Source organism: Nanorana parkeri, unplaced genomic scaffold (genome assembly GCF_000935625.1).
Source record: "Nanorana parkeri isolate BGI_ZX_2015 unplaced genomic scaffold, ASM93562v1 scaffold168, whole genome shotgun sequence".
In the NCBI taxonomy this organism is placed as follows: domain Eukaryota; kingdom Metazoa; phylum Chordata; class Amphibia; order Anura; family Dicroglossidae; genus Nanorana; species Nanorana parkeri.
The window spans coordinates 1,618,596-1,634,589 of NW_017306436.1; the positions used below are offsets into that span (position 1 = coordinate 1,618,596).

At 42.7% G+C, this 15,994-nt stretch overlaps 1 protein-coding gene across 1 annotated transcript in view; it reads right to left on the bottom strand.

Annotated features, from left to right (window-relative positions):
- The window catches only part of TAF4B (TATA-box binding protein associated factor 4b), a 76,109-nt gene that overhangs the window by 8,172 nt on the left and 51,943 nt on the right, over positions 1–15,994 (bottom strand). Inside the window, exons 11-12 of the mRNA XM_018554663.1 lie at positions 10,091–10,216; positions 7,731–7,787 (exon numbers count right to left, since the gene is read on the bottom strand). Coding sequence (XP_018410165.1) covers positions 7,731–7,787; positions 10,091–10,216 — 183 coding nt within the window. The remainder of the gene's footprint in view (positions 1–7,730; positions 7,788–10,090; positions 10,217–15,994) is intronic.

Below are 15,994 nucleotides of genomic sequence, written 5' to 3' on the forward strand. Positions count from 1 at the left end.
ACATCCCCCACCTCCACAATATTATCCACTATATTAATATCACCTTCAGCAGTACAATACCACCTGTCACCACCAACACCATAATCATAACCATTCACCATCCCCACCACCATAATATCCCATAAAAAAATTGTATTCCCAACACCGGAACCATGATGTCTTCCAAACACCATATTATCTTCAGCACTATGAAAATTTACCCCACCCCTAGCATCATAGCATTCCCCAGTTTGTTCACCAACACGTGTGTCTCTCTAACATATTAAACACACATACTGTCATGAATATAATTGGACTTATTGGACACTTCCATAATTTGTAGCGTTACAATCTGCAACTAAATGCAAATTTTTTTATGGCCTACCACTGATCATCAATTGCGTGGAGGTTGGTGCCTTGATTGGGCCTAAGGACATCCAGATCCTTGGTTTTAAACCACCCTAATGTGGCTTTGGTTCTCTGTTTAGGGCCATTGTGCTGCTGGAAGGTAAATTTCTATCCCAGTCTTGGCACTCTAAAACGTAAAAAAAATTCAGAGTTAGGACTTACCGGTAACTCTATTTCCATTAGTCTTCCAGGACAGCATCACAGAGCCAAACTCTCAAATTCCCTAGGGGGCTTAGATGTACTCTAGACCCACTGAGCCGAAAACTATCCTAACTCAGTGTAGGAAGGCTGTCCGTTTGGTAACCCCCCCCATGACACACCCGCTACTTCCTTCCCACCACCCCTGACATTAGACCCCTTGACGGCCAACTTGTCCCACATGTTCAAGGTAGATTCCAAACAACGATACAGTTGTCATAGTAACTTGACTGACTATTGGCAACGCAGTCTATTTGGTCTGTTCCTAATCTGTGGTGCACCAAGAGTATCATTTATTTTTCTTTTTTTTCCTTTTCCGTTAAGGATGTTCAATATTCAGCATTGAGTATTATGTCTTAGTTTAGTTGTTCGAACTGTTATTATGGATCCATACTACTGATGGAGAGGATTGCCTTGTATAATGCCTCCTAACTTCATGACGAACCAGCTTTTGTTCATAGGATTGTGTGGGGCACGTATACCTTTGTTGTTGTACCATCGTTCCTCTTGTAACTTTTTATCCATCTTGTATTGCATCCTTTAAAATACCAATAAAAACTACATGCTTAAAAAATAAAAAAAACGTAAAAAAAAGGTTTTACTCTAGAACTGCCCTGTATATGACTCCATCCATCTTTCCCTCAATCTGGCCAGTTTCCCACCTTTTGCCAATTAAAAAAACTTCCCGACAACATTATGCTACCATCTCCATACATCACTATGGCGATGTATTCTTAGGGGGATGAGTGGTGGATGGTCTTTCCAACGTATACAGCAGGGGTGCCCACAAGGTTGATCGCGATCTACCAGTCGATCGGGTAGCGATCACTGGTAGATCGCCATGTCCTCTCCTCCGCCGCTTCTCTGGATCCCCGCTGCTCTCCCCAGCGGGGATCCGAGAAGAAGTGAAGGAACCGGCGGCGGGGGAGGGCGGAGGACGGAGCCGCTGTCACTAACTAATGCAGAGCAGTGAGGAGAGAGAGAGACGCTCGGCCAGGATCTGACAGCCGGCGCCTCTCTCTCCCCTCACTGCTCGTCCGTTCTGTCACAGCGGCTCCGCCCCCCGCGGCTCGTCGTATCCCCCGCTGCCTCTGCCCGGGAGAGCAGGGGGATCCAGAGAAGTTGCAGCCCCCCTGTGCGTGGACGAGCGGCAGAGGATCGGTACATGTCACTAGTATGTACCAATCCTCTGTGTAGGACAAACACTGGAGCGATCGGCTGATCACTCCAGTGTTTGTAAATAACTGGGGACACATAGTACTATGTGTCCCCAGTTATAAATGAATGAACAGGAGGTGATTTACATCACCTCCTGTTCATTCATAAGTTTCTCAATGGGGAGAAGCACTCTGTACAGAGGCTCCTCCCCATTCAGAAACAGCTTGATAGTAAAATATTTTCTTAATGAATGGGAAGCCTCTGTGCTTTCCATTCATTTAGAATAGAGGCTGCAGAAAAAGAGATTGAGGACTTTGTGTCCTCAATTTCTTTTTCTATTTTAAAAGGGATATATCAAGGGGCTTTTTAGACCCTTAATATTTCCCCGAAGCCCCCCAAAGAATAAAATAAAAAATTATGAAAATGTAAAATAAATGAAAATAAAATAAAAAATTGTAAAAAATAAATTTAAAAAACCTCCCGCCACTGAATGCAGGTGTTTTTTCGTTGGTAGATCTCAATGGAGCTCGTCATTTGAAAAGTAGATCTCCAGACGAAAAATAGTGGGCGCGCCTGGTATACAGCATTTCATGTGAAGGCCAAAACATTTAAATTAGCCTTATAAGACCATAGAGGTTTTTTTTTTCTAGATTTGCTTAGTCTCCCACAAGCTTTTCAGCAAACTCAAATGTGGTCTAATTTTATCTCAGTAATAAACTCTGTAGTCTTCCCAAAACATGGGAATTTATTGTGAGATCATGTTAAGACTTCAAAATAAAGATTTATAGACACAAAATTCAAATAAATATATTTTGCCCAGCAAAACATAAGGATCAGGGTGCAGATGGGTGGCTTACCTTGCTGTGCCTGTGTGTTTGTGGAGACACAGCTTACTAGCACACCAACTGGTGAGTCCATAGGATCCTGCAAAGGAAAGGAGCAACCCTAAAACAGAATGTACAGGCCCACTGCTAAGGGGACCAGCTGATCGTACAGGAAACTAAGGGGGTTATTGCCAAAGGAATAACCGGGCCAAACCGAAGAGAGTCGAAGCCTCTTCGGCTATTCACTTCAGCCCTGTACAGCTATTTGTAGCCGTAGAACGGCTACATTTGGTTCTCTTCACCTCCCTTTGTCTTGGCCAAAAGGGAAAAGTCAGTTCGCCTCAGCCGATGCAACATCTGGAACGGCTGAAGCGAACGTTTGGCAGTTCATAACCTGCTGTTTACCCCAAGGGGTGAAACAGCAGAGCGTGAATTGCCGAACGGTCGGCTCATGTTTCAGTTCGGTCATTCTAGCAGAATGAAAAATGTGATTGTAAAACACAAAAAGAAAACAGTGTGGGGACCACTCACCAAATCATAGCGAACCCTTTAGGTCTGGCACGAATGTTGAGGACCCTATCTGGGTGCCCGCTTTATGAAAGCTGCACGCTTGCCCCCCCTTTTTTGCTATGCCAGGCGGCTGCTCAGATTAAGGGACTGGTAAGGGATTTTAGGAGGGGACCCTTGGGTTTTCTTGTTGGGGTCCCCCTTAAAATTCCAACCAGACCTAAAGTATCTGGTATGACTTTTGGGGAACCCCACGCTTTTTGGTGAGGGGTGATAACGGGGGTCCCCCCTAAACATTCCTACCAGACTAAAAGGGCCTGGTATGAATTGGGGAGGGGACTAAAAACTTAAACAAAAAAAAAAACTCTCAACCACTTTTCACTGCTTCGGCTGAGCAGTCTCCCCTCTCCGGCTGTTCGGAACATTTTCGTGCAGCATTCAGTTGTTTACTTCAGCTGCTGTACGCGCTATTGAAAATGAAACAGCATTTGAAACAGCTTAAAAACGTTTTGACTTTAATATCACTTAACTCCCTCTAAGGCCTTGTTCACACCAAGCGCGTTCCAGGAGCAGAGCAGTTACAGACCGGATCAAAACTGCGTCCAATGTATTTTGGACTCTAGTTCACACCGCAGCGTTAGTTCCAGAGCATGTAAAAAACTGCAGCAAACCCTATTTTACCTGCTCTGGAACGCATGCAAACGCACTAAAAAGCCCATTTTAAAACAAAAAATAGTTTTGTTTTTTTTAACCAAAAACGGTCCGGAATGCATACAAAACGCGGCAAAACCCACTGCACTGCGTGTGCAGAAACTCATGCAGATCTGCTCTGCATTTGGTGTGAACAAGGCCTAATTGTTCTGATCAATGTCACAGCAAATGGAAGTTTTTGGGAAATCCAAAATTCTAAATTGCCATCTTACCAGGTCATTTTCAGCAAGTACAGAAAACACCAGTTGATCTTGCCAGAAATGCAGCATCCTTATTTTCTTTAAACTGAACTGAAAGCACAATGTTATCTTTCTTCTGTAAACTTCCAACCCCCTCTCCCATCAACCATGTAATGGAGGAGAGGAAGATGGGTGGGGACATTAACTCTAAGTTGGGCTTTACGTGTTAAAAGGAAGTTTACTATACTCAAAGATCACAAGAAAAGCTCCAAAGTCAGGGTTCACTAGCTTTCTAACAACTTAGGAACATCTGCTGTTTGTTTACATTATAGGGCTGGCAGGCTGCCAAGATTCTGCTTCAATAGAAAGTAACAGAAAAAGAGCTGGGATTTCAGTGCCTGTTGTAAAAATAAATGAATTTCTCCACAGTACCTATAGCTAAAGAGGTGAATGGGGGGGCTTGTTTCAAAATGTGTTTACGGCTTGATTAGAATATGTAAATATTTAAGTGTTCATATTATAGGGACAGGTACACTGAAGTACTAATCTGTAAATAGTTCAAGATTTAGACAGTTTAGAAATCAGGAGTCAGTCTGGTCTTTCATTTCAGAAAAGCTAGTAAACATATGTTCCAAAAGACAAAAATACAAGATTAAAAAGAATAATGCATATACACTGAGTGGCCAGATTATTATGACCACCCCATCAGTACTTCGTTGGGCCACGAGATAACTAAAAGAGATGACTTCGTTGGGCCGCCTCGTGACTCCACGAGATGTTGAAAGGTGATGCGAGGAATCTGACACTGCACTGTTGCCCTTCTGTTGTCTTGTACCAGTCTTGCCACTCTCCGTTCTGCCCTAACATTGACTAGTGGCTGACTGCCACAATTCGCACGTTCAGACCCAGATTTTCAGCTGACAGTCCAGTCTTTAAACACTTTAACAATGAGCCCCTCTTGAACATTTAACAAATTCTGCTGTTTTGCTGATACTCGTGCCAACAATCATCCCACGTTCAAAGGCTGTTAAATCGCGTTGTTTACCCATATCTTCAGGGAAAAAAATCACTTCTATTGTCGTGGTAAACAACCTGCTTCCCTATTTATAATGGTCTGGCCCTCTAGCAACTTCAGCACAAAAGTATAGCGAATTATAGCTAATTTGCCTACAAACGTCAGGTGGTCATAATAAACTGGCCACTCAGTGTATGTCCTAGCTACACAGTTTCCGTGACCGTCAGGTCCTGATCCATGTCAATCAGACCATCATTTCGCTTTCTATTCCGCAGTAGCAAAATGATTGAATCCAACTGACTGCAAGACAACACGCGAATCCCAGTCAGCTTTCAAAAAAGAAAATAAATGAATAAAAAAATCGGCCTGTTTACTTTTTTTAATTCCATAAATGATATCTATAAATCACAGTCATTTTAGTTGCAACCATCTCCCCAGAAGCTCTGTTTATGTCAAAAAATATATTTACAAATCATATGCAATTCTAGTCATTTAGTTATCTGAACTAATGCTAAAGCAAAAAAACAAAAAACAAATGTACATCAAGAAAATTCTGTTCTAGCCAGGAAAGCCTCTTGCTGTGGTTTCTGCTCATTTCGCCTTGGATTCTACATTAAAAGCAATAATAAAGTTCTTTAAAACATTCATAAATAACCTGCCGCTGACACCTTGGAGCAAAGTGGAGCTCAGCAACAACAAATTTCATAGTTCACAAGGCGCAGTTAATGGTGGGAGGGGAAGGCAAAAGAAAAAGGTTGTTCTTTAAGTATGTGACTCATTTAGAACAAAGATCTTTAAAAAAAAAAAAGAAAATCAGTCTTGTCACTATAGAAACCAATTTCTTCAGCTCCATATCACACGTCTCACACCTCAATTGTCTTTATTATCGTCTGCTGTCAGATCCTTAATCAGAAATGTGAACAGGCTTGATGATTTATTCAACAGGGGAATAAAACTGTAGGTCAAGTGAAAAAATAGATAGATATATTTATATACCATACAGCGCACCTAGCTCCCATCAGCTTTGGGTACATCCAATTCGCTCTCTTGGCACTACCTCTGGGGCAACTGCAGCAAGCTTCAATATTAAGGCTCAATTAAAATAAGCTCTAATTAGCACAGCTTTTTTTGTTTCCTCTCCGGCTACAAAAGTAAGGAAATGGATATTGGGAAATGTTAGAAAAAAAAAAAAAAAAAACGGCTAGTGAGTGAAAGGCTGCAGACACAAATGAACGTATTTGTTGATTTGTACAGTTGCTATGCAGAGGCCTCTGGGAGCAAAAGCTTAACCAGCCTAAGCTATAAACTAAAACCCCTGCAGCTAAACATGAACTGAGTGAAAACAAGGGCTCCATCTCAGAGCTGAAAACTGCTGGGCTCAGAAAATTAAAAGCCCGAGGCGTTTTCCATTTAAAACGAAATCCCAGTACCGCCTCCCAGCCAAAGAATTATAAGCAGTATCAGATTTACAAAACGAACAATTACCCTGGAAAAATGTAGCCTATTGTACAGTCCCAGATGCTAGATGTAAAAGTGCTTCCTCCCCCTCTCTATTTTCATATCACAGCCCTTTATAAATAAACCTTACGGACCCACTTCAGCAAAAATAAAATATGCATGTTTGTTTCCCCCTAGAGCGACCTTAAATCAATGTTTAAAAAAAAATAAAAAATGCATTTCTCCCCATGACGGTGTCTCATTTGAAATGTTGTCCTTGCCTCTGGCGGCCTCTGTCCTTCCCTTAGGCCTGTATAAAATGGTATGCAATAGCAAAGTAAACTCTGACCTAATTGCCAGGAGACAGCCTCCAACTTTTCTATATTGCCTTTGCTTCAGCCGAGACCTAAACCAACCGAGCCAGGAGTGGAAGACACACACTGCCGTTTGAAGTTAAATGTGAGCAGTTATACCATTTTCTAAGCCTTCATTCACAGCTATTAACTAAACACCACTGAAGAATATTTTCAGATAACCAAATTATAAAGATGTGTAGCCACCTGAAGGAACAAGCGTCAGACAATGCAATAAGCATTACTGATGAATGAGTGTTGAAAACAAAAAAAAACAAAAAAAACACAATTACAGATAACTGAACTGGAAAGGTTTTGCTCAGTGACCAGTTTTAGCGAGACTCATTTAGTCTAAGGCATCTGTACACGGTCACAGAAATCCAGCTGCGATCAGGCTTGGCCACAGACAGGAAAGGAAGCAAAACATACTTAATATGGCTGGGGCAAGCTACATATTTGTCATAAGATTGGAGATTTTTTTTTTTTTACTTTTTCCTAAGAGTGAACCTTCCCTGGGAAAATCATGATGACCTCTGAAAATGCTAGTTGCTAGTCTATTATACTGACCTACTGGCTTGCCAAAAACATGTATGGCCTCAAACTGATCGGTGATTGTGCAATGACAAGTTGTAACTAAAACACCAGCTGCCAGTTGCTGCACCCCTTAGTAGAGATGATATGGCCCAGTTGTCCCAAGGGATGCTCAGAACTGTAAACATTGCCTAATAATTTTGATGATTGCCACCCTATGTGTCAACCGACACCGACCAAAAAGCTGAGCAGCAAAGTTAAGTCATATCTCCATTTCTGTGCATAGTTATAAGGATTATATGATATTTCATTTATTAGGGTTGTTGTTTTAGGTTTTGTGACTAATCACTTTCACGTCTATCCAAATCACTATAAAAGCACGATGAGGATACCATTTAATCTTAAACCCAGTTTGAATCCTACTTTGTACCTCTTTGGCTTTTTGCTTTAATCTTATTTGCTCCGGATCTTCTTTATTTGAACGGCTCTGTAAAAAGACAGAAGAGAAAGAAAAAAAAAAATGTAAAAAAAAAAAACACAGCAGTGATCGCTTTCAAAGGTTTCCTAAATTAACTCACTTGGACTGGATGAAATCTGGCACTTAAAGCGTTACTCCAAAACTGACTACATTCTTAAACATGCAGCGGCCATTAAATATTTAATGCATAACAATTTTCTCCTGTGATTAAAAAGCTTTGCTGCAGGGGGGAAGTGCCCGAGTCCAGGATTTCTAAGACTTCCCCTCATGCATTTTTATTCTCATTTTCTATACGGGCTGAATGCCTTACTTCTAGCCCGAAGGAGCACACAGAGATGCTTGGGCTTTCACTTAGGTCTCGTAAAAGGCATGACCTTCTCACAGTGATTATTTTAAATTTTGATCATTTCATTTCCTATGCATGGCATATATGAAAGAGTTAAAATGTAATTTAATTTAAGGCAGGAATCACACAAAAAAGCTCTCTATGGAGGAAAATACACTGTTTTTGAAAGTAAACCTGTCCTGAAAGAAATACAGTCACTGCATACCTTCTTTTGAAAATACTAGGTAAAATCGTAAGACAATTTTTTTCCAGTAGAGCAGGGGAAGGCTAGAACCTGTCAGCTTTTAATTTGCTGGAGTTCCCATTCTAGATTTTCCTTTACTTCGTGTTTGGGGAAAATGTTGTCACTTCAACAGCAAATGAGGCGAAATCTCTCCATTAGACCTCTGGATAGCAGTAAAAAAAAGATCCAACCCTAACCCACTTTATCCAAAGCAAAAAAACAAAAAACAAACCTTGACAAGCCATACAATAAAGCTGGCATACATTTTCTGCCGAATCAGATACTTATTGTTCCATGGGTGGCCCCTGCCAGCAGTAGCTGCCTCAACAAATTTTTTTGGTTGACTTTTGTCAACACTTTTCACACAGTGCCTAGTAACTGTAGCCAATTAGGTTTGGGTATTCTGACAGTCGGCAATAGCCAGGGAGAGGGGAGATTCTTCCACCCACACTCTTTAGTGTTAACAGGAGAATCAAGTAATTATTGACTTTCTCGTGAACAAGATAAATTTTAAAGGGGCATGGCTGACTTATAGATATCAGATGTCAACAACAAGCACAAGATTACAAATCAAGGGCTTCTTCTATAAATGCTTTGGAATGCCTGAATTGATCTTGCACCAGTCTAAACCGTTGCAGGAATTGCATTGTCCTGCATAATACACATAATGTCCTGAATTCCTTTAATAGGTGTGAACAGAAGGGATAATCAAGGTCATCTGAAGTTCTGACAGAATCTTAACATTTACACTTCTGTACTGTATTTCATTACAAAAATGCGCCATGATGATAGAAATGTTGCGGCGCAAATCCCCCAAAATACTGGCTGTAAAGTCTTCTATAAACAGCCAACATTTATGGAGATATCATTCTGTTGTGCACACTTATTACCAAAACAATCTCCAACCTGCTGTGTGCAGATGTTATAAACCTAATATGTTGGAATATCGAATTCATAACAGTATTATATACAACAGGTGTAAATTAAATTAGTGACTGGTCATGTATTACACGTATACAAGTGACAGAATAAACTTACTACCCAAGGGCAAAAATTCAGAGTTAATCTGTTTAAAAGACCCTCCTCTCCTCCACTCCCTCAGTCATCACGAGAACCGAAGGCAAGCTGGAAAAAGACAAGGCACATACAGGCAATACCACCACATCACATTAATACCACAAGAGTAGAGAACACTGTAGAACATGGGCTCATTAACCTGCCATCAAGATTACCAGAGCACAGTATATGATTAATTGAGCTCCTCATTAAAGCATGTGGCAACCTGATTAGCTGAGTCAACGCTTTACCCACCTACATGGTTTCTTCCATAGTCATACAGGAAACACCATCACAGGTATCACATGATTTAGACAAACTTTAAGGGTTAAAGTAAATGTAAACCCCAACAATGAACTTATCTTATTTGCGCCCTTTTGGTCTGCCAAACACATTTAAAGCTTTTTGTTGCATCTGTTTCAGAAGTGCCAAAATACCTGCTGACTGTCACAAATCGTGTGAGCTGATAACTCCCTATGCTTGCGGCCTGTGCACAAAGAGGGGTATGAAATGAAGTAGGCAGGGCTGACAGCACATGCTTAGGAATTCAGAACCATGTTGTCAAGTCAAAAAGGAAGTTATGAGCACACTATTTCTGGCACATAGTTCGTTTCTCTGTACTTGCAGCTCGTTTAACGGGATAAAACATGGGGAAACGCGAGAGTCACAGTGAAATGATCCTCTTACCTTTGCTGCTCGGAGAAGCATCTCCCTTTCTTCTTCATGTTTGCGTTGTCTCTCCAAGTGCTCAAGTTGCTCAAGAAACTTAAGCTGTGCCCGAACTTCACTGGACTGTACATAGCGATCACTTTGCTAAAAACAAAAAAAACACATATCCTTACACATGGCACAAATTATGTCATGTGCTCACCAATGGCAACAAAAATCCAGTTCATGGTTAGCTATATGACCAAGTTAGTAGCACATTAACAGAAAATAGAGATGCCTTTTACACTTTGGCACAGTGCAAGGTCAACAATTACTTTGTGTTCATGGCCCTTCCTTTTATCAACACTAGCAATCCCCAATCATTCTGCTTGTGTTGCTCTTAATGCTGCTTAGCTAGTTAGAGGCCAACTTTTCAGATATGATGATGCAGCAATAAATCTTCCAAAACTGCAGTAATAGTAAGGAATATCTTGCTACCTTGCCTCATGTGAACAAGTAGCTTTGGAGCCCCCCAAAAAGTGAGATTTTACCTCTGGTGTAAAGACTAAATGGGATATTTATGATAGTTACAGGACTGTGCATGGGCTTCAGATTCCCCCTGCACCTTCTGCTGAGCTCCCACAGATCTCATTGGTCCGATTAGCATTGCAGGATCTTGCCAATTACTTCAAAACCAAGGTGCTCATAGGATTAACATGTGTTTTTATTTGCTTCATACAATTCATTATTTTATCAACAGTTTACCCCTAATGCAGGTGGAATCGAAAACTGCAGCCACCCATCCTAATAAAACCTGGAGCTACAGGCAGGGGAAACATATACATAACTGGCCCTACTGCAATATATTCCAGCCTACATACCAGTTTACACCCACCTTTTTTCTAAACTCATCAATTAGGAATGTATAGTGATCACGAAAGTAACAATCCTTCACAAAAAACAGGAAATTTTGTACTTTTCATAAGTTCAGTTTCGTTAAGGGACACCGGAATTAGTTCTTCAGAGACAATTGGGTTATACTGCCACAAATTAGTATAACCACTCCCATCATGCTTTAGTTTTGTAGCTTAGTTGCAGATCACAAACACAGTGGGAGGTTTGTGATCCATTATTTGTGATGGATTTTACAGTAAGTACAAAAATCTTGTTTTCTTAATCATTCATTAAGGGACACTGAAACCAGTTATTCAGAGACAACTGGGTCCACCAACTGAAAAGGAACCCCACCCTAACAGTCCCACGTAACAAAACTGAGGCAGCGCAAAGAGATGCCTAAAAGAACCTAACGCCCAAAACTGGCATAATAGGAGGTCTGAATATCCAAAGGATCAAATTATTTACAGGACAAGGCTACTAGCTCAGAAGCACACCTTGCAAAGATGATGGCAACAACCTGGTGAGTGAATGTGGCAAAGAAAATATCCCCATCAGGTTCAAAAGGCAGTCTCTGGAGTGCTGGCAGAAACAGATTTATATCCTACAGTATCACAGGTGGTTGTACAGAAGGGCCCACATGAGAGCCACCATGTACAAAAGGGCTGAGATTTGTCCCTTGATGGCAGTCAAGGACAAGAGCTGTTCCATATCGATGGAACACAAGAAAGCTGGGATTTTTCCCATGGAGTATTTCCTGAGGGGAAATCTTTGCTTGCATTAAGTGAAGTAAAGGCTTCCATGTATTATGTACAGTGGTATACCTTACATCAGGGCTGCCCATTAGGTCAATCGCAATCTACCAGCGATCGCGATGTCCCGTCTTCTCTGGATCCCCGCTGCTCTCCCCCATCTGTAGCAGCGGGGATCCGAGGAAAAGTGAAGCTGCAGTCGGCGTAGGTGGGCAAAGGACGGAGCCGCTATCACAGCAGCACGCCGAGCGGTGAGGAGAGCCGCTCGGCCTGGATCTGATAGCCGGTGGCTCTCGCTCTCCTCACCACACATGCTGCTGTGACTGCGGCTCAGTCCCCCGCCCCCCGGCGGCTGAAGTGCTTCCTTCACTTCTCCTCGGATCTCCCGCTGCCTCTGCCCGGGAGAGCAGCGGGGGATCCAGAGGAGAAGTTGCAGAGTGAGCCCCCCTGTGTGCATGGCCGAGCAGCAGAGGATCGGTGCATATCAGTGATATGTACCAATCCACTGTGCAGGACAAACACTGGAGTGATCAGCTGATCACTCCAGTGTTTGTAAATAACTGGGGATACATAGTACTAAGTGTCCCCCAGTTATGAATAAACAGGATGTGATTTACATCACTTCTTGTTCATTCATGAGTTTCTGAATGGGGAGAAGCACTCTGTACAGAGGCTTCTCCCCATTCAGAAACTGGTGATAATAAATCGTTTCTGAATGAATGGGAAGCCTCTGTGCTTTCCATTCATTTAGAACAGAGGCTGCAGAAAAGAGATTGAAGTCTTTGCTGCCGGTTGAATGCGTGAGACGCCGCAGACGGAAAGGGGCGAGACACATCTCCCCGTGTGCAACGTCGGCCACACGAGCACCGCGGGAGGATAGGATGCCAGCGCCACTAGAACGCACTGGAATGCAAGCCGGTTGACTCCCTGCGTTCAGGGGCCGTGGGGGTTGCACCGCAGCCATGTCCCCCACCCACAGATCAATCGCCTGCACCCGGAAGGCAGACACATTAGTGTCTGCATTCCGGTCCAGTGTGATCTACAAAAATAGTGCTTGCAGCATTTTTGCGGATCGCACTAGACCGGAACGCTGGCACTTATGTGCCTGGGTTCCGGGTGCAGGCGATCGCACTGTGGGCGAGGGGCCTGGCTGCGGTGCCATTGACTTCAACTCACCGCCACGCCCCCTCCCATCTATGAACGCAGGTGTTTCGTTGGTAGATCTCATTGAGCTCATCATTTCAAAAGTAGATCTCCAGACGAAAAATTGTGGGCGCCCCTGCCTTACATGATTTCCTAGCTTTTAACTGCCTAGGAATTACCAAATCAGAGGGACACGTCTCAAGTTCTGGGCTTTAAACAGCCATGCCTTTAATGCCAGCAGTCATGAAGCAGGGTGGTAAACAGGTACTTTAGATAGATCTGGTAAATCTGGAAGGTCTGCCAGAAGTTGGAGCATGCAAGAGTAAAATATCCACCTGGGCAAGTCCAGATATATGAACTCATGGAATGCCCTGCATCATCTCGATCTGATGATCAAGGTGTTTTAGAGGCATAAAATCAGCATGCACTGATCCCACAGTGTCCATACGCTGCTTCCGTCAGAGAATTTCTGTATCTGGTGACAAACCTGTGTCATTTAGTGTTGAACCTGGAGGATGGAAGGTCAACATCGGTTATCCCCCCACCTATGACCCAGGTCCTGCAAGACTTGCAGGTGTAAGAACAACTTCCCTGCATCTAGGAGCTACCAGCTGAGGTAGTATGTCTGCCAATTGTCTACACCTATAATTTGAACGGCAGACAAGGTGGGAATGTGGAGTTTTACCTAGGCTAAAATCCGTTCTGCCTCTCATGCTGTGGCAAGACCTCTGGTCCCTCTCAGCTGGTTGATTTAGGTCATTGCAGTTGGAGTCTGGGTGTCCAGCGTTGCAGTTGATTAAGTCCTCTGCTAAGACAATGTGTCTAGGACTCCTACTTGGCCTATTAGGCTGGCATCCATTATGATGATCTTCCAAGACAGTGGGAGGGAGGATTTCCCTAACTGCAGAGCTGTATTCCTGACCCACCAGGCCAGATAATCTGGTCTTTGGTGTCAGATGAGTTGGTTTGTCTAGAGAATTAACAGATTTGTCGCATGATGACAATGTGTTGGAGTCTGGAGTGGAATTGAGCAAATGCCATGGAGGCAACCATCAGGTCCAGAACTGTCAGACAGCTTCTGAACTGCAGAGTTACAGTCTTGATTCAATGCGTCATTTTTGGACACAAAACCTTATTAGCCTCAGAGAGGGAGGAAGTCTTTCCAGTTTGTGCCCTAGGCTTCTTTTGCTGGGGCAAATAAATACTTTCTACCCCCGGCGACATCCTTCATGAGGGCATGTAACAAGCACTTTTAACACTGTTGTTTTGCAGACCAACATTTTAGCCAAAGAATTATCAGCATATTCACAGATATGACAGGAAAGGAGGACAATGTGGATGAAACAGTCTACTCAACAGCAAAGGGCTGTAGGCATAAGCTTTAAGCAATCTACAAATACAAGATATGCAATGATAGTAGCTGGATCCTTTGACATCTATTTAGCCTATCCCCCTAGGGTATGACATTACAGCTATGGCAAGTTGCATAGCAAGGCCTGCTAGAAAAATCAATGATTAGTAAAAGGTTTTGAAATGTTTTGTTAATAGGATCCTTAAGCACTGGTGCATCCTCAACAGGCAAGGTCACTGTTTCATTAAGGCAAGATATCGCTGGATCTACAGTGGGAACAACTAGCTTCTTGGTAAATGCCTCCTCAAATGGGTATTCGTTTGTAAAGAGTTTAGGGAGTAGTTCATAAGGGGTTTTCCAGTCAACATGCAGAGCAGGTCCAAGTAAGAAATGTAATGGAAATGCTTTGACAGTTTTGGGGGCCTTGCAGGAATCCCAGACTAGTAAAAACACTAGTAGTAGCTACAGGCTTCTCTAATTGTAAGGTGCCACACACCCCATCAATAACAGCCAAAATGGTTTTAAGCCTGGAAGCTATGACACAGATGGCTGCAGCTCCTTAGGCACAAACAAATCCACCAAGAATTTAAGAGATTCTTCAGAACCTTAGAAACAGAAAGCTCAGAGGCCACCACAGCTGCAGGTATGTCCAACACACATTCGATTGGAGATGACGTAAAATTGTGCTTAAAGCCTCTGCTTTTTAAGTTGCAAACATAGTTGCAGTTAGGCCTATAAAAAGAAAAAGATAAAGGCAGAGGAGTGGGTCACACCTGATGGTCCTAAAGATGACTTCAAGGAATGTATTGACTAAAGCAGGCCAATGATCCAGGCTGTCAGTGTCAAGTCCCTGAAGTGGGACACTGCATACTGCCCTGGAAAGGTTAGTGGATTGTGAGCTGAAGAGATTCTATTCAGCAGAACTGCTCCCCTTGCACTTAGGATCATTTATATTGCACTGCTTAACAGAGGCAACATAAAGTACAATTCAAGTCTATTTTTTGGCATGTATCTACTGCTAATAAGCAGTAGATACAGTATCTCACCAAAGTGAGTACATCCCTCACATTTTTGTAAATATTTTATTAAATAATTTCATGTGACGACACATAAGAAATGACACTTTGCTACAATCTAAAGTAGTGAGTGTACATTTGCTGTCCCCTCAAAATAACTCAACACAGGCATTAATGTCTAAACCGCTGGCAACAAAAGTGAGTACCCCTGAGTGAAAATGTCCAAATTGGGACCGAAGTGTCAATATTTTGAGTGGCCACCATTATTTTCCAGCACTGCCTTAACCCTCTTGGGCATGGAGTTCACCAGAGCTTCACAGGTTGCCACTGGAGTCTTCCTCTTCCACTCCTCCATGACGACATCACGGAGCTGGTGATGTTAGAGACCTTGCTCTCCTCCACCTTCCGTTTGAAGATGCCCTACAGGTGCTCAATAGGGTTTAGGTCTGGAGGCATGCTTGGCCAGCCCATCACCTTTACCCTCAGCTTCCTTAGCAAGGCAGTGGTCGTCTTGGAGGTGTGTTTGGAATACTACAGCAAAGAATAACAAAGACAGAACTGCATATCTTACAAATAGGAGAAATGATGGGAAGTAGCTACCTCACTCAGAAAAGACTGAACAGAACCTAGGGTGAGCATGTATGCAATCCTGCAGTAAGTGAAGCTGTGCTTCACTAACTGCAGCGCGTTAACCCTTTTCATGGGGAAACAAATATATAATAATGGCGCTCAGTGGTACCAAAAAATATTGTAGCTCCCAATGCTCAGGCCATTCAGCGTTCTCATT